We start from the raw sequence: 19,732 nt of genomic DNA on the forward strand, positions 1-19,732 counted from the left end.
GTGAGAATTTAGTGTAAGTCAAAGGAGGATATTCATGATGTAGAGCTGTCCAAAACAAAATATATGATTTATTATTTTAGGTTTGAATGTAACATTGTGATAGAAGGGGATTGTATCAGTTATTGGGATGGCAGGGTTGGAAAAGTAACAAGTAAAAGAAAAAGGAAAGAAATGAGTATTAGAGATATCAGAACATCTGTAGCTGCAGCTTTAAAAGATAATGCTTGAAACAAAAGTATGGGGGAGAGTAAAGAAAATAGTGAAGTTTAATTATTGTAGAGAAAAAGAAAAGCCAGGAGTCTTGAATAGAGGATATAAAATGTCCAAAGATAGTAGTTAAACCAATCAAAGAACTAAAAAATTTGTATCTCATTGATTTTAGCCTAATTCTTTTCATATCTCTAAAGATAGTCTGTTAAATTCTTCATAACTTAAATACTCTATAGAATTATAAAATTTGAGAGTGAGGGTTTGCCAGTCTATTCTCTTTCCTTTTTGGAATGCCAAGACATCTGCCCTTCTCTAGTCACATTGTACCTTTCCTATTTCCCATGCTCATTCAGATATCACTGGTAGTGACTCAGCATTTAAATCAATCACTTATTTTGTAATTCATTTGGACCAAGTGACATAACTGTGTACTATCTCATTTTTCTTGGGCATCAGTTCCCCATTAATCATTTTTGTTCAGTCATTTCTGGAGCAAAGGTCGTTCTACTTTGCAAAGAAAACAAACAAAATTAGAATCAGATATCTCTGCTTTTCCTCTGTTATTGCCTATCATCATCCCATCTACTACTTCTAGGAAAGATCCTTTTCCTTCATGTATAGTACAAACAAATAAAAACACTTTCCATTGTCCCAAGCTTCCCTTCACACTTTTATGAATTTTTAGCACTCCTACCCTTTTTATGTGAACACCATGTTTTTATATTTGCCCTCTTTCTTACCTTGCTTCTAACTTCTCTACATATATTTTTTTTAATCTAAGTTGTCCACATCCATCTCTTCAGACAACTTTCATTTTTTTTGTAGGAAGTGATTCCCTTTCTGTCTTTTGAACTTCATTCTTAAAGTGTTTCCCATCTTTCTTGGGCTGATTCTATGTAATATTCTACTCTATGGTGCTGCCCATCTTTCTTCTGAAATTTTTTTTGCACTCTGTTTTCATAAAATCTCAGGTATATGTCAGACTATGCATAGGTTTCTATTCCTTCTTTGTCACAAACTTTAGGATAGGGAATTATAATTTCCTTCCAAGGATTGTTTCTCTGCTAGCAACAAATTCCTGTTAATAATGCAAATAAAAGAATGTAATTTCTCTTGAGGTTTGTTTGCCTTTTGAAGTATTTAAAATTATTACTGCAAGTAAAGTAGTTATTAAGTGCTCTGCTTTTGGCAGAGAGAAACCTTTAGCAGATATCTGGATAACTCAAATCCCCAAATCTATGTCTTGTGTACAATGTAATCTGCTTCACATACTTCTTATCTATTTTTCCTTTCAGTCTAGATAAGTCTATAATATACTCTAAAAACAAAATCATTTCTGTTTTCCCCTTCTTTGACCATCTCAGTGTTCTCTATCTTGCTTCTTTGGTTTCTGGACTGGACTTCCTCATGTGAAATATATCTTCTTGATGTATAAAGCTAATAACTTCTTTCCTTTTTATGTAGTCAGTTTCTTTTGAATATAGTATAACCATTCAAATCCATAAACCAGTCATGAGTTTCATCCTACCAACTCTCAGTGAGGTCAAATTTGACCCCCTTTGATAAGCCCACCAGATTTTCTTGTTTGTTGCCTAAACTTAAATATCTAAGAATCTGAGTTCTACTACTGTTCCTTTCTTGGATTTAGTTGCCTCCAAATTTATGAGTTTTCTAGTTGTTTTTTTCTTCTTCCTTCTTTGTGCCTAACCTCTATATTATCTAGGAGATATAAACAGTCTTCCTAACTTCCTATGTCCTTTTTCATTTAAAGTCATTTTTTTAATTAAAAATTTTAAACAGATGGCAAATTCCATCTTACCACCTTTTATCAGGTATATTACAACTCTGGCCAAGAATCTTTCAATCTTACATGGTAAATTTTAATCTAGAAATCCAAGACCCAGTCTATTTCTATCTATCATAGATAGATAGATAGATAGATAGATAGATAGATAGATAGATAGATAGATAGATAGATATTTTGGATGTNATAGATAGATAGATAGATAGATAGATAGATAGATAGATAGATAGATATTTTGGATGTACCACTTTCTTAGCCAGCCGTTCATTTCCAAAATGACTTTTTTTCTTCTGTATACCTAGTCTTTAATGGGCAAGAGCAAGGAAAACATGACCTATTCTCTAGTTCATCCATTTTTTTGGCCAAGTCTTTATAATCTTTGACAGTACTTTTTAGATTTTATTTTAGAAGTATCACTTGAGCCCAGGTGAATCATTTCCATCTGTTTTGATAAGTCTTAAAAGGTTCCCTGTTATGTCTTGGTTAAATGTCCAAAGTATGAAACATGTTTCTCTATTGTTATCTGGTTAGTCAGTCAATTTTAAGCATCTACTATATACTAGGCACTGTGCTAAACTCTGGGGATGCAAAAAGAGGAAAATAAGTCCTTGGCCTCAAGGAGCAAGAACTCTGATGATTCGAAGTTCCATAAGCTGGCAAGTATGTATTAACAAGCTATCCATACTAGATAAATAGGAAATAATAAACAGAAAGAAGGTATAAGAATTAAGAGAGATTGGGAAAGACTTCTTATAGCGGATGAGACTTTTAAAGGGACTTAATGGCTTCAAGGAATGAGGAAAGGGAGTATTCCAGGGAGATAGCCAGAGAGAATGCTTGGAGCCAAGAGGCAGAATGTCTTGTTTGTGGAACAGGAGATGAGCTTCACTGGATTCAAGAGTACATGTTGGGAAATAAGGTATAGAAGACTAGAAAGGCTTGAGGGGTCTAGGTTATGAAGGGCTCTGAATGCCAAATAGAGCACTTTGTACTTGATCCTGGAGACAATAGAAAGTTCTGAAGCTTCCTGAATAGGATGGATGACCTGATCAGACCTGCACTTTAGGAGGATAGAGTGGCCCTCCACAATAATAGAGAAGGTAAGAGTAGGGGAGGGTTTAGGGGAAAAGTTAATGAGTTCTTTTGAAAATACTGAATTTCAAATGTTTGAGACATCTGAAAGGCAATTGAGGAGGGGAGGGTTTGGGGGAAAGATAATATGTTTACTTTTGGACTTGTTAAGTTTAAGCTGTTTACTGGATATTCAATTTGAGATGTCTGAGGAGTTGGAAATGTGAGATTGGAGGTCAGCAGAGAGATTTGGACAGGAAAGGTAGATTTGAGAATCATCAGCAATGGCCATTAAAGCCATGGGAGCTAATGAGATCACCAAATGAAATAGCATAGAGTGAGAAGAGAAAAGGTATGATCTGGAGACAGAAAAAGGAATGATCACATAGGTAGGAGGGAGAATCAGGACAGAATGGTGACCCAAAAACCAGAGAGAAGAATGACCTACAACAGGGTTTGGCAACGTATGGCTCTTGAGCCATATCTGGCTCTTTTGAGGGCCAGATATGGCTCTTTTTGCAGGAGCCATAAAGTCCATTTTTTTTTCAGGTGCTGTTACAGGAGCGGCACTGTGAGCACTGTACGGCTCTCACAAAATTACATTTTAAAAAATGTGGCGTTTATGGCTCTCATGTCCGAAAAGGTTGCCGACCCCTGACCTACAGTATCAGACTGCAAGAGTTTGCTGAAGAGCAGTTGTATTACTACTGAGCAAGAAGTCATCAGCTCCTCCTATTCTTTTCTTCCTCTCCTCTAACTGGATGGTCTTACCTGAAAGCTTCTGTGGCTCTACTCTTAGCAATTTTGAGGCAACAAACATTTACTGTCTCCTTTAAGCATCCAGATCTCTTCTTGAAGAGCCTTGATCTGTTTTTAAAACTTTAATCATACTGGTATCTTTTTCCTTCCTTTTTTATTTTCTATGTAGCACTCTTCCATTCTCTTTCATCCTGACACAAGGCTTATGTCTCTTCTACCTCAGTATCCCTTTTTTCCCCCATTTAAGCTATGCTCATTCTCCCAAATAGCCTGGAGCTTTCTTCCAGTCTTTTCTCCTTCTAGGAAAGAAACTTAGTCTGCTTTCGAAACACAAATAGCAAATACAAACATAATAAACTCAGTGTAGGTCATTGGACAATTTCCCTTCACTATGCATCACAAGTGAGATTTTCCCCTGTGTTTTTTTAAACTACTTGTGGGTGCTAGCATTCACTGGAGCTATTGAACCTTAAGTCTAATTAGTAACCATCCAAATTATCTAAAAGTCATTTCAAGAACCAAAAAAGGAAATATAATGACATTAATCTTCTAACAACTTTGTATAGTTTTTTTATGCTTTCTCTAAATGTTTTATTTTCCCTTCAGGGAAAAAGACAGTGTTATATCATGAAATGATAAAGAAATAGAATAATGAATCCTATTAAATATTTTTCTTTATGCAGTAGTAATTTGTTTTGGGATTTTTCTTAAGTGCTGGAAAGGAATTTATTTGTTTATTTTGAATTTTATTTTCAATTCCAAATTCTTTTCACCCCTCACTTATCTATTCAAAAGGCAAGCAATATAATTTTGTTCTACAGTTGTTTTGAGTTGTGTCCCACTCCTTGTGACTCCTTTTGGGGTTTTCTTTGCAAAGATACTGGAGTGTTTTATCATTTCCTTCTCTAGCTCATTTTACACATGAGAAAACTGAAGCAAACAGGGTTAAGTGACTTGCCCAAGGACACACAGCTAGTATCTGAGTGCTGATTGGAATTCAAGTCTACCTGACTCCAGCCCTGCATTATCTATTGTGCCACCTAGCTGCCCTACACAATACAGTTCCCATCATAAATGTGAAGTCAGGGAAAGGATATTTTCATATTAGCCACATTGTAGAAAAAAAGCAAGAAAAAGTGAAAATATCATTTGAAGAATCTTATACAGTAATAATTTGCAAAGGAAATTTTGTTACATCAGAAAATTAACTTTAAAATGAAAGCCTATCAAAGAGTTTCTTAAACTGTACTTTCCCACCTCAGTAAGTTAACATACTTATCTGAGAATAAAAATATTGATGAGTTAAACAAAATTCATATTGTTTTCTATAGGTTTACTGGCATTTCATTTTAGGACTGGTTCACATTAATTTCTTGTCATGTTTTTATTCTCTTACAGAACCTGATGATTTGGAAGCAGAACTCTTAGAAGGATCAAGAAAAGCCAACAATATTGACTTGCCTTGCTCTGTTAATGAGGCATGGCTTATAGACACAAAGGAAACAGGGTATGCTACTTGTTCCCAAATAATTTTTGCATTTTATTTCAAAAGGCTTTCTTTAGGGCTAGATATACTTATATTCTAATTCTTTTATAGAACTTAAGTCCATTCATGTGGACTCCTTTCAGACTCTCTGCAGAGTTACCATGAATCGTTCCCTGACAATCTCCCATACAGACAAATCATTTAAGTCAGTTCTCGTACCTCCTAGCTCCCTTACCCCACCCCTCTACACACCCCAGCTCTTCCTAATAAAAGCAGAAAGCTGGCCACTGGGCTCTTTTCTAACTTACCCATGTCCTTGAAGCCTCCAGGATATGTGGGACAATAGGGTATATGGACATAAAAGAAACTTGGTAGGAGATAGAGGTGAGAGAGAACACGTGTTGCACTTTGCTACCATCCTATAGAAGATAGGCTGATCATCAGAAAAGTAGTCACTGGATATGAATAGTAGGTATTGCTATTCCAATCCATTGGAATTCATTATTATCTTGTCATGGAGAGAGTACAGGTCCTCTCTCCTGTACTTTCAACTTTCACAATCAAATGATATCAACTTTCACATTTTTACTGTAGCAGATAGATTTAGTTTCAGGATCCTAGTACTCCTTTATGCTTATAGAAACCAGCCAGCCCATCTCACTGGATTTCTGAATATACATGACCCAGCTACCAACCTTCCTACTCTTACATTCTGCTCCCCAAAGGAGGAATGCTAGACTTTTTGGGACAGTAGTTACTATATTACTAGGCCAGCCCAAATTCTTAGCATACTAAAAAAACATTGCTTGCTGCAATTACTATATGCTTTACAGTATAAGTAACTGATTCTTTATAACTTCTATGCTTCATAACTTTTTCTTGATCTGTTGACAGCTTGAAGAATAAAACGATGAAACAAAATGATCTTGAAGCAATTTCTGAAAGAGAAAATCTGAGTGAAACAGAATCACCTGATAAAGTTAAGATAGGTTAGCTTATTTTCTTTTTAAAATTATTTTTTTAAAGTGTTATTGGTACTAAAATGCTTTATTTGGAGTACTATAAAAGACTGGGTATTGCCACATCAGTCACAATGAAACCAACACATTAAAAAAAATACTAGTGCACATTACTGTGCAAGGCACCAGGGTGACAAATTTTTTTAATGATTAATTCCTGCCCTTGAGGTGCTTATATTCTATGTGGAGATTTGGCAAATACACACTATAATAGATAAGAGTGAGAGAGAATGAGATTTATTAAAGACCTACTATATACCAGACACTTTGCTAATAATGTGATAAAGGTCAAAGAAGAAACCCAAGCAAAATATTTAACCTTTCCCATATGATAGGTATAGGGCACTGGACTAGAAATCAGTAGACCTGGGTTATATGCCAGTATTTTGATCGTTTTGCTATGTGGCCCTGAATTGAGTTAACTTTAATAACAATGTAAAAGAGACCTTTACCAAAAATGTGTGAAGTGTTACTTTGATATAGCCAGGAAACACCACAGTGTTTAACACTCAGTGAAGATGATAGGGCTATTAAACAAAGTCAGTATGTGCCATTTCATGATTATTTTCTTTCCCCTCTGCAAATAAAGCTGAACTAGTCAAATATCAATGGATTCAAACCATATCCTACACAAATTTAATTGTGGGTTGTGTATACATTTTAGAACTTTATATATGCATTTTAGAAACCAATAATTGATTACTCCCCTCTGCCATCCCATCACTTTCGCACTTATTTTCAGTCTATCTATTGTCTCATTTCCTATTGCCTAATATGCTCATATCTCCCTTCCTGAACAAAACCTTCATTTGATCTTTCCATTTCCAGTAATTATTGTCCTTTTTCTCTTATGCCATTTGTAGTTAAGCTCCTTCAGAGACCCTCTATAATAGTTGGCTCCACTTTCTCTTTTATCACTTTTTATCCTCTTACATTCCAACTTCTGAAGTTAACATACTGCTGAAACTTTTTCCTGCAAGATTACCAATGATATCTTAGTTGCCAGATCTAATGGCATTTTTCCTCATTCCTCATTCTCCTAGACCTCTTTGTAGCTTTTGAAACTGTTGATCACTCTCCTCTCCTCAATACTCTCTTTTCTCTAGGTTTTGGGACAGCACTCTCCTCCCACCTATCTTTCCACTCTTTCTTTGTATCTATTTTGAGATCAAGGTCACTATTTAACTGTAAATGACCCTCAGAGTTCTTTCCTGGGCCGCCTTCTCTTCTCTTTATACTACTTCTCTTGGTGATCTTATCAGCTCCCATGAATTTAATGATCATCTCTATCCTGATGATTCTCAGATCTGCTTTTACTCCCCCAAACTCTTCTGACCTCCAGAATCTTGCATCTCCAACTACTTTCAGACATCTTGAATTGGATGTCCAGTAGACATCTTAACTCAAGGTGTCCAAAGTGGAATTCACTCTTTTCCCCTAAACCTTCCTCCCACCCCCTTACTGTCACAGTAAAGGGCAACACCATCCTGGTCCCTCAGATTTGTAACTGAGGTTTCTCCTCAAATCTTCACTATCTATCACCTCCTACCACTCCTCATATCTTATCTCTTGCCAAGGTCTGTTGATTGATCTTTGCAATATCTCTCAAATACATCCTCTTCTCTCCTCTGATACTGTTAGCCCTCCTCTCACACCTGCCTCAGATATCTCCCCATCCTAATCTATCCTCCATTCAGCCATTAGAATGATTTTTACTAAAACAAAGGTCCATTCATGCCACCCTTCCTACTCAGAAACAAATATAAACTGCTCTGCTTGGCATTCAAAGCCTCTCAGAACCTAACCCTCTCACTGCCTTTCCAGTCTTACACGTTTCTCCTCAACACATATTCTTCAGTCCTGTGACACTGACCTCTGGGCTGTTCCATGAACAAGACCCTCCATCACTAGGCTCCAGGCAGTGACACTAACGGTTTATCTGGGAACCCTGTCTCTCCACTGCTCCAACTGCTGACCTCCCTGACTTCCTTTAAAGCCCCATCTGTAATCTCTCTATGGGAAGCCTTCTCTAACCTATCTCAATTCCAGTGGCTTCCCTCTGTTAATTATTCTCTTTATCCTCTACAGAACTCACTTTGTATATATCTGTGTGCATGTTGTCTCCCTCATTAGATTGTGAGCACCTTGAGGGCAGAGACTGTCTTTTGTCTCTATTTGTATCTCTAGAGCTTAGCACAGTGCCTAATACAGAGTAAGAGCTTGATAAATGTTTATTGATTGGTTGGTCGATTGAACTTAACAATGACTTTTTAATCATTTTCCTTTCAAATGTGATGCCAATCATTCTTAGAATATTTAATTAGAATACATCATACTTTTAATTTTGTTTTCTTGGTACATTTTTGCTTAAATGGAATGATTGTGTTAATAATTTTAATATTTAATATTATCATTTAAAAAGGTAAATTGTATTTATCACTTTATTGAGCACATGGAATATTACTAATGGTAGGGCATATGATTTGAGTAGAGGTTGAGCTAGATTACTTGAGAAATCCCTTCTAACACAAAAATTTTGGGACATTACATGGCCTTGTAGCCTGATTTCTCCTTTATGCTTTAGAACCTGATAAAGATGATTCTTTGCAACCTGAACCTAATTTCAAGAAGTCTCTGAATCCTGAACCATTTTTTCACAAAGTACATCCTTTTGAAGCCTTGAAAAAAGCTGCCTTCTTTCCATCAAGTTATCTTAAAAAACAACAGTCTTATCGTGCCCGTTCTGATTCACCAGCAAAAAATAAAGACAAGAATTCATTGCTAATTGGACTTTCTACTGGTCTATTTGATGCAAATAATCCAAAGGCAAGTATGTTAGTTAAATTATAAGCTACTGTGATGTTATTATTGTATTTCTGTTCATTGAGCTTTCTTTGAAAAAAAAATTTTAATCCCTTAAGGAAAACACATGATTATTCTTTTCCATGCAAAATACTGAAAAGAATTTCCTCTTAACATAAGGCCATCATTGGGAACTTGAAACAAGAGGCCATTTTCCTGTTAACTTCTTTTTCGGAATTCTTTCTATTGGGTTCACTTTCTTTAAAGTTTCACATATTTAGAGCCTTTCCCTTACATAACCTTTTCCTTCATTGGCACTTACCCTCTTCTACCCTTATATAAGACTAAACTTACATGTATGTAATATAAAAGGTTTACAACAACCTAATATAAAGCTTAACAATTCTGTAGAGAATTTGACTTGGAGTCAGGAAGAAATGAATTCCAATTTGGCCTCAGACATTTATTTACATCCTTTCTGTGTGCGCCCTGGTCAAGTTCTGTCTGCCTCAATTTCTTCATCTGTTAAATAGGGATAATAATAACACCTACCTTGCAGGTTTGTTGTCAGGATCCAGTGAGATAACATATCTATAGCACTTTGCAAACTTTAAAGCACCCTATAAATACTACTACTACTACTACTACTACTACTACTGCTAAAAATAACATTTTAAGAGCAGCTTTCTGATGACATTTTCCAAACTTGCAGCTATGTATTCTTGATAATACTCAACATATAGTGCTTAATAAATGCCTGTTGATTGTAACTGGAGAATTATCACTTTCATTGCCTCCATCAGGTACATTATGTTTTAAATATACATGTAGAGTACATTAATTGTTTGCACATTTTTATAGAAATTCCCCATTTATTAAATGAGACACTCTTGACTACTCAGACACAAACCTAGGAAACATCTGTGGGAAAAGATCTTTGAGCATCTTGAAAAATAGCTATAAACCATTTTCATGCCAGAGCATTTTCTCTGAATTTTAGATTTTAAAAGTCACTTACATAACAACACTATTTTGTTTCCTCTGGTCATCTTTACCTTATAACTTAAAGAAAATTTGGATCAATAAGGAGATGTCCAAAGCAGAGCCACCACCAGCTATAGAGAGTGCCAACTACTATAAGGGAAGACAACCATTCACTAGAAAAACACAAGATCTGGTGACTGTTCTTTTCCAAGCCCTCTCTATATTGGTTCACACTTCTTACATGCCTTTTCCTTTTGGAATCCCAGCTATAGTTTCAATAAAACCCCTTACCTCTTCACACTGTAACTTAAAGCTGGGTGCCCCCTGAGAACAGTACGTTTCTTGCAACACTCTCCTTTGGGAGCAATACCTTCTCCCACTTTCTCTAACTTGGAGGACTAGTTGTAATAGATGGCATACTCTTTCTTTCCCACTGCCACTTCCAGACCATTCTTCTAACTATATCTCTCAATAATCAATCTTGCTTTTTTTAAAGTTAATATCAACCATTCATATCATTTTCTCCACATCCTTATTGTCCTTATCTACTGACCTCAAGGGCAGTCTTCCAACTTTCTCAATGAATTTAACATGAAGCTTATAGTAGTTCTTTTTACCCTACCTGGGATTCTAATGTGCCTGTTGATGCCACACCAAAACCCCTGCTTCCAACCCTAAACGTATAATTCTTTTTTTTTTTTTTAACTCTTACCTTCTGTCTTAGAATCGGTTCTAAGTATCGGTTCCAAAGCAGAAGAGCAGTAAGAGCTAGGCAGTTGGAGTCCAATGATTTGCCTAGGGTCACATAGCTAGATTTGAACCCAGAACCTCTCATCTCCAGGTCTGTGTCTCTATCCAATGACCCACCTAGCTGTTCCCCAAATGTATAATTCTTGTAATGCATTTATGCCTTTCAGTTTTGTGTTATCTTCAGATTTATGAGTAATACTTCAATTATCTTATCCCAGTCATAGACATCATATAAAGAGGTACAAAGTGCTCCAAGAATTTGGAGGAAGGAGTGATTACTCTAGGGATAACAGGACAAGGGTAGATTCAAGTATTTTTCATAATAGATCTGCCTTAAAAAAGTGGATAAAATTTCAAGAGTTACATGTTAATGGAATCACACTCATACCATTAGGAAAAAAGTGAGAACAGAGTTGAAAAACCCTAGCTTGTTTAAGGAATGACAGATATTCTGAATTTGCTATGTAGTATATAAAAGTGAATAGCATGTAATAGGATAAGTTTGAGTGGAACATGGAGATCCAGATTAATGCCTTTATTTTCTAGATAACTGAAAAATATTAGGCAGTGAGATTACACAGGCTTTAGTGAATTGAGGACTAGACTTCTGTTTGACAAAATGTGCTCTGTTAAATGGGGATAAGAATGTTTCTAACTTGGGGACTAACAGTTTTCTCAGCATTGGTTAAGCATCTTTTTTGGAGAGCTTTTGGTTTTAGTCTTCATATTTTTAAAAAGATATAAAATGAATGTATATGTAGAGAAATGCAATACAAATAAACATGGAAAATAGGAAGAATGAAGGTTTAAGAAATTAAGATGATTTAATCTTAATAAAAAATAGCTAAAGTGAAATGAACTCTCTAGAGCAGGGGTCGGCAACCTTTTTGGCCATGAGAGCCATAAACGCCACATTTTTTAAAATGTAATTTCATGAGAGCTGAGAGCTGTACAGTGTACACAGTGCAGCTCCTGTAACAGCGCCTGAAAAAAAAATGGACTTTATGGCTCCTGCAGAAAGAGCCATATGCTGCCGACCCCTGCTCTAGTACATAAACTGTTTGGAGGAGGTTTCTTAAAGTATTTTTATTTTTATTTTTTTACCAATTACATGTAATAACAAATGTCCACAGAAGTTTTCCTAAGTTATGTGGTCTCCCTTCCTTCCCTTCCTTTCCCCCTCCTGGAGCTAGCAATTCAATCTGGGTTATACATGTATTATCATACAAAACACATTTCCATATCATTCATTCATTGTAATCTTATAAAACCAAATCCCCAAAACATAGACCCAAATAAGCAGTTGAAAAGTTGTGTACTTTCATCTGCATTCTGACTCCAATTAAAATATTTTTTAAAATATGAACTTTGTAGTACTTTAAAAGTAAATTATGGAGTGAGCATTTAAATAAAATATTTAAATATTTGAAATGTCTACATTTTAAAGTAATAAAATATATTAAAACAATAATAGTAATAGTTTTGGTTCTTTTTCCCTTTCAACTTGTTTGTATCTTTATAAGGTGTTGCAGTTGCTGGATGGTTTGTTGTTTTTTTTTAAATATGGTTGTGGTCAGTATATATGATTTTACTCTACAACTATCTTTGCTTATATCATTTTGTAGAAATTCTTACATTTCTTCATTTTTGCTATTGGAATTTTATACAGAATACTTCTATTGCAAATGAAATATCATAATTTGTTTAGCTATCTCTCTAATAATTGGAAATAGTTATTTCTGTTTTTTTTATTATTATAGATAAAGCAGCAGATCTTTAGAATATTGCCCATGGAATATTAGAATCCGTGCCAAAAGTTAGGATTTTTATGATTCTTATTGTATATTTTTAGAGGGCTCTCCAAAAAGTTTATACTAGTCTGTAGTGACACCAACACTTGATTTTGTCATTATTAAGTATTTTGACAATTTGATGAGAATAAGGAAGTATTGTGAAATTATTTTACTTTGCATTTTTTGATCATTAGAGATTTTGAACATGTTATTAAGTAATTGACTTATCATAAGTTATTAACTTATAACTCAGTTATATTTCTTCTTTCAGAAATTATCTTATTAATAACTTAGGACCATGTTTCCATAGTATTTTCTTAAACAGTTGTATCCATTCCTAAAAGATTCGGAACATCAGTTTTTTATCAGACATAGTTAATGAAAACATTTTCCCCAATCTGTTTCTTCTTTTACTTTGGAAATGCTTTTTTAACTGTATAAAATGCTTTATTTTTGTCTATTCAAACCCAACCATTTCTTCTTATGGAATGTTTTTTTTAAATAGGAATCATATTTACAAACAGTATAGCTAAAAATAAATGGACCTATTACAGAGAAATAATTTAGCCAGACATAAAAATTTTAAATTTAGCTTTAGGACGTTTCATGAGACAACACTTTTTGACAGAGGTTTTGTATCATTGCTTATGTTCTTTGGGTGAATGAAAAGGCTAAGCTATAATGGAAGAAGTATCAGTTACTAAGCCATGAGTCTGGTCTTCATTCTTCTCTACCTTTATGCAGATGTTTAAAAAACCTGTTGTGTCTGTGATACTCTCAATCATATTTTGTATATTGGATGTGTAATACTAGACCCTGGATCTCTAATATATACCCTGTGGCCCACCTGAATTATGTACTTTAAAAAATTGAGGGAAAGGAAGAAGACTAATTAGTTAGAACATGTGAAATAATAAGCCAGCAAGAACCTAAACTTTCTTGCTATTTAATAAAATTTGGGGCAACTGGCCTCCAACTTCCTGGTGGAATGATAGTAGACAATAGATATGGAATGGCAAGGTCAATTTTGTTAAATTGTCCTGCTCAAATCTTTTTTTTTTTAATCTTTTATTTTTTTAGAAAAATTTTCCATGGTTACATGATTCTTGTTTTCACTTTCCCCTTCACCCCCCCCCCCCCAATATCCAACGCAAATTTCCACTGGTTTTAACATGTGTCATCGATCAAGACTTATTTACATATTATTGTTAGTTGCATTGGTGTGGTCATTTCGGCTCTACATCCCCAATCATGCCCACATCAGCCCATGTGTTCAAGCAGTTGTTTTTCTTCTGTGTTTCCACTCCTGCAGTTTTTCCTCTGAATGTGTATAGCGTTCTTTACCATAAATCCCTCAGAATTGTCCTGGGTCATTGCATTGCTGCTAGTATAGAAGTCCATTACATTCGATTTTACCACAGTGTATTGGTCTCTGTGTACAATGTGCTTCTGGCTCTGCTCCTTTCACTCTGCATCAGTTCCTGGAGGTCTTTCCAGTTCACATGGAATTCCTCCAGTTTATTATTCCTTTGAGCACAATAGTATTCCATCACCAGCATATACCACAATTTGTTCAGCCATTCCCCAATTGAAGGACATACCCTCCTTTTCCAGTTTTTTTGCCACCACAAAAAGCGCAGCTATAAATATTTTCGTATAAGTCTGTTTATCTATGATCTCTTTGGGGGACAAACCCAGTAATGGCATGGCTGGATCAAAGGGCAGGCATTCTTTTATCACTCTTTGGGCTTAGTTCCAAATTGCCATCCAGAATGGTTGGATCAGTTCACAACTCCACCAGCAATGCATTAATGTCCCAATTTTGCCACATCCCCTCCAACATTCATTGCTCTCCCCTTCTCTACCTCAGAGTTGTTTTGATTTGCATTTTTCTAATTATTAGAGATTTAAAACACTTTCTCATGTGCTTATTGATAGTTTTGATTTCTTTATCTGAAAATTGCCTATTCATGTCCCTTGCCCATGTATCAATTGGGGAGTGACTTGATTTTTTATACAATTGATTTAGCTCCTTGTATATTTGAGTAATTAGACTTCTGTCAGAATTTTTTGTTATAAAGATTTTTTCCCAGTTTGTTGTTTCCCTTCTGATTTTGATTGCATTTTTTTTTGTTTTTTTAAACCCTTAACTTCTGTGTATTGGCTCCTAGGTGGAAGAGTGGTAAGGGTGGGCAATGGGGGTCAAGTGACTTGCCCAGGGTCACACAGCTGGGAAGTGTCTGAGGCCAGATTTGAACCTAGGACCTCCCATCTCTAGGCCTGGCTCTCAATCCACTGAGCTACACAGCTGTCCCTGGTTGCATTGTTTTTGTTTGTACAAAAACTTTTTAATTTAATATAATCAAAATTATTTATTCTGCTCAACTCTTTTAATGTTTCAAAGAAGTAAAGTTCCATTAGAGTAGAAGTCATTGGAAAATGACTGATGTTTTTAAAAAGTAAATAAAAATTTAAAGCACATTCTTTTTCATTAAACTGATGGAATTTGAAGCTGAGACACTAAGAATTGATGTTTTTAAAGTATGATATATGTGCAGTAAACATGTTTTCCATTTTTAAATTTTTCCTATTCTCCTTGCTAATAAAAACATCTTTTTATTTTTTTAGATGTTGAGAACATGCTCACTTCCAGATCTCTCTAAGCTGTTCAGAACACTGATTGATGTTCCCACTGTGGTAGATGTATGTCAAGACAATCTTGAAATAGAAGATGCTGAAGATGAACCCATTAAAGAAGCACCTTCTGATTGTGAAGAGATGTATGTTATGACTTCATTGATCTGAGGGAAAAATTGCTTCAGTCTCTGCATTTATTCTGATAGATAAATATTCTGAACTCAACCTCAGGTTTATATTTTTATTATTTTATCTCAGTCTTTAGTGGACTTGTTGCGTAATTTCTAAGGACAGGAACGCAAAAAAACAAAGTCTCCAAGCAATAAAGAAATAGGTTTATCGAGAGATGGCCAGTCTCACAATTAATCCAGATGTCTGGTCAAGACTAAAAGACCCAGAGCACTGTGAGAGACCTTCCTTTATGCCCCAAAGAATATCACAACTTATATACAAAGTTAAAAATAATCCAAGACCATGTTAAAAATAGAGCAGGACGTACTTTTCATTGGTAGAAGTCGTCTTTGGTGATGACTTGAAAGTCACTAGATAGGCAAGGCAGGGCACGGGGCAGCCTGGACTAATGAAGCAAAAGATAAAAGCGGGTGGTGTTGGATGGTACCAGGCTTTGAACCCAGGGTCAGGCCTACTGACATATACTGGGTCACCAGTTCAAGACCATAATTGTTGCTCAGGGTGCATGATAAAGCAAATTGAAAGGTTAAGCCTGACACTGAGGCCTATGCTAACAATGATTAGATATATTCAGTTAATCTTACTTAATTCAAAATCTTAAAACTTATATTAAAATAATCACAAAAGGCCTATGAAAATCATCACTTATGCTAACATTTAACTATTTTAGGATTACAAATATGGTTATCTTATGATTATCTGAAGACTACTGTTAACATTAAAAATCTAATCCTCATATAAGGGAGTAGGGGATTTTTCACTCACAGACTATAAGCTCAGCATATAAACCAACACTATCATATGGCAGTCAGTAATACTAAATAGTCTTGGATTGCAGTCAGTAATAATGACCAAGACTAGGAAAGTTGTGCCATTTTTCTCTGTTCCACCCTGGTCAGACCACACATAAAATAATTCAGTATTATGTTAGGAGGCCGTGTTTTATTAACACTAAAAAGACTGGAATTTAAGAAAGCTTCAAAGGACCATCCAGGCAACTGTTGGAGCACTTGGAGGTTCATTGACCTGTAAAAGAACTAAAGGAACATGGAGCAGAATAACTTAAAATATTTAAAGGGCTTTTAGGGGGAAGAGGAATTAGATTTATTCCAGTAAAATAGAAGTTTCATGAGGTCAGAGACTGACTCTCCTTTTGTTTTTGTAGCTCCAGGACCTTCCTTGCACTTGATAAACACATGAAAACAGATGCTTGTTAGACTAGATTTGATTGTTTGCCTGACTAGGAGTCATAAATTGAATTTTTGCAGAGGAGCAAATTCTGTCTTGACATAAGGAAAAACTGATAATTAAAGATATCCTTAAATGGAATGTATTAGCCAAAGATGGATGACAGCTTGTCAGTTATGTAAGAAGGAAAATTTAAGTATTTATAGATATATAGATATATATTAAAATGTGTGGCCGCCAGGAATCAATAATATAGGTTGATTCCGTAATTAAATCAGACCCAAGTCAGCATCTGGTTGAAGAGTTTATTTACGGTCTGGTAGGTAAAAAGTAGGAATAAAGAGAAAAAGGAAGAGGCTAGTCCAGGCCAAAGGCCTGGACGGAGAGAGAAGAAGGTTATAAAGCTTAATAATGAAGCTGTAAGCCACAAGGCCCAACAGCCAGATAAGCAGAGTTTAGAATTGGCCCAGTAAGGCCAAGGAAGTCAGCCTAACTTACCCACGTGACAATATAGAGCGTAAGCGTTCTGTGGTCTCAGGAGATGCTTCTTCTTCCAGTTGGAGATGGCAACTCCGCCCACAGGAAGTTCACTAACTTACTTAAAGAGATCGTGTCTTTCATCACTTCCTGTGGTCCACCTCTAATTCAAATGGACAAATGGCAGTTTCTACATTGATTTGGACTGCCCACAGGGCAGTCCCTTATTCTTGATTTGTTACTTATTGTCACGTGTGGGTAACTCGTCTCCCCTCCCCACTAAGGGAGGTGAGAGTGACATCATTAGCACGCCTAGGTTGAGTAGATTTTTGACTATTAATGGGCTGGAGCTAATTCTATTTACACAGTTATGTTGTCTAGAGGAGATTTTTGCTTAGGTAAAGTTGAACAAGATGACCTCTGGTGTCCTTGCAAGCTCTAATTCTGTGATTCTAACTGTGTTTCATTTGGCTCACTGCTTTCAGACCTTTTTCTCTTGTTTTAAAAAATACCTCTCATTTCTTTTCTTTTTTTTTTAAACTCTTACCTTCCATCTTAGAATGAATATTGTATATTGATTCCAAAGCAGAAGATCAGTAAGGGCTAGGCAATGATATTTTGTTTTACTTTGTAATAAATATAGTTTTGCTAATATTGCAAATACATAAACAAATTCTTCAGTATATTCTGTAGTTTTAATTTATGCTAAGCTCTAAAGAAAGATGAGTTAAGTACTATGTTTTACAGTTTTTAAAACCTTTCCTGAAAATTTTTTATCTGAGTTGACAACAACAATGTTTTTTACAAAGAAAACTTACTATCTGATAACAAAATTTCACATTCGTGGTTTCTTTGTTTGTAGACGGTAATTTATAATGATAACTGAGTTACTGTCTACATATGGAAAATTTTCTCTTTGGTATTTCTTTCGATTTGTTTTCATTCCCTAAATAGTCCAGGTAATCTTATCTTTACAAATTTGCAATGTCATCTAACATATTAATTTGGCAAAAATTAGGTACATGCTTTAGAAAGGGAAATGAGAAGGAAAAGTGCTTTCTAATTTAGTGTGCTAAAATATTGTAAATAGGTTTTTAAAGCTTAAATAATTATTAAACTAATATTTCAAGTAATATAATTTCATTAACAATTAAAATTCACTTTAAGGAGACCAGTTTATCAGTAATAACAAAACATAGAATTATATTTCGCATTTGTTTCACATTTCAAATCCTTTTTTTTTTTTTTTTAAACCCTTACCTTCTCTCAAGGCAGAAGAGTGGTAAGGGTAGGCAATGGGGGTCAAGTGACTTGCCCAGGGTCACACAGCTGGGAAGTGTCTGAGGCCAGATTTGAACCTAGGACCTCCCGTCTCTAGGCCTGGTTCTCAATCCACTGTGCTACCCAGCTGCCCCCTCAAATTCTTTTTTAAAATTGACAATATTTATTATACATTTTTAATAAATTTCATCAAACTCACTTATCCTGTGGTTGCTGTCTTAAGTTCTCTACCCAGAAATAAATATGGACTTAAAATACATTGTAGAGCTTAAAGAAATGTAATCATGCTGTTTGTTTTGACCTTTGGGTTTTTACATTTCAGAATATTTGGGGAGGCAGACCCAGATTTACAGGAGCTTCAGGCCTCTATGGAACAGTTACTTAGAGAGCCTAGCGAAGAATATAGTGAACCACCTAATGAAGAATCTAGTGAAGAAGAAGAAACTGCCTTAAAGTCCATCAATGATGGGCATATAATCAATGGCACGGAACTTGCTGATGAGGACGACAACCCAAGCAGTGAAAGTATTCTTAATGAAGAGTGGCATTCAGGTGAAAAATAATATAGTATGATTGTTCATCTCTTGTGAAGTATTAAATTATTTTGAAAAATATTTTTTCCAATTATATGTAAAAATTTTTAATACTTTTTTTTTTAAGCTCTTACCTTCTATCTTAGAATTAATACTCTCTATTGGTTCCAAGGCAGAAGAACAATAAGGGCTAGGCAATGAGGATTAAGCCCAAGGTCACACAGCTGAGAATGTCTGAAGCCAAATTTGAACCTAGGACCTCCCATCTCTAGGCCTGGTTCTCAGTCCACTGAGCCACCCCGCTGCCTCTTTTTGATACTTTTTAAAGAAATTCTGAGTTCTAAAATCTCTTCTTCCCTTTCTCTCCTCCCCAACATTGAGAAGGCAATCAGTTTGATATAGGTTGTGCAAATGCAGCTATACAAAACGTTTCCATTTTAATCATGTTGTAAAAGAAAACACAAAATAAAAAAAATTATGATGAAAAAAATAAAGTGAAAAATAGTATCCTTTATTCTGTATTCAGACTCTTATCAGTTCTTTTTCTGGAGGTGGATAGTATTTTTCGCCATAAGTTCTTCAGAATTGTCTTGGAGCATTGTATTGCTGAAAATAGTTGTGTCATTCACAGTCAATCATGGTACATTATTTCTGTCACTGTGTACTTCCTGGTCTCCTGGTGCTTCCTACTTCACTTTGCATCATTTCATGTAAGTCTTTCCAGTTCTTTTGGAAGCATTCTGTGC

General features: G+C 35.3%; 1 protein-coding gene across 1 annotated transcript in view; it reads left to right on the forward strand.

Annotated features, from left to right (window-relative positions):
* Positions 1-19,732, forward strand: part of NEK1 (NIMA related kinase 1) — a 116,341-nt gene that overhangs the window by 74,441 nt on the left and 22,168 nt on the right. The window contains exons 27-31 of the mRNA XM_044680089.1: positions 5,243-5,351; positions 6,225-6,319; positions 8,934-9,175; positions 15,307-15,458; positions 18,776-19,005. Coding sequence (XP_044536024.1) covers positions 5,243-5,351; positions 6,225-6,319; positions 8,934-9,175; positions 15,307-15,458; positions 18,776-19,005 — 828 coding nt within the window. The remainder of the gene's footprint in view (positions 1-5,242; positions 5,352-6,224; positions 6,320-8,933; positions 9,176-15,306; positions 15,459-18,775; positions 19,006-19,732) is intronic.

This window comes from Gracilinanus agilis, chromosome 6, assembly GCF_016433145.1.
Source record: "Gracilinanus agilis isolate LMUSP501 chromosome 6, AgileGrace, whole genome shotgun sequence".
NCBI lineage: Eukaryota > Metazoa > Chordata > Mammalia > Didelphimorphia > Didelphidae > Gracilinanus > Gracilinanus agilis.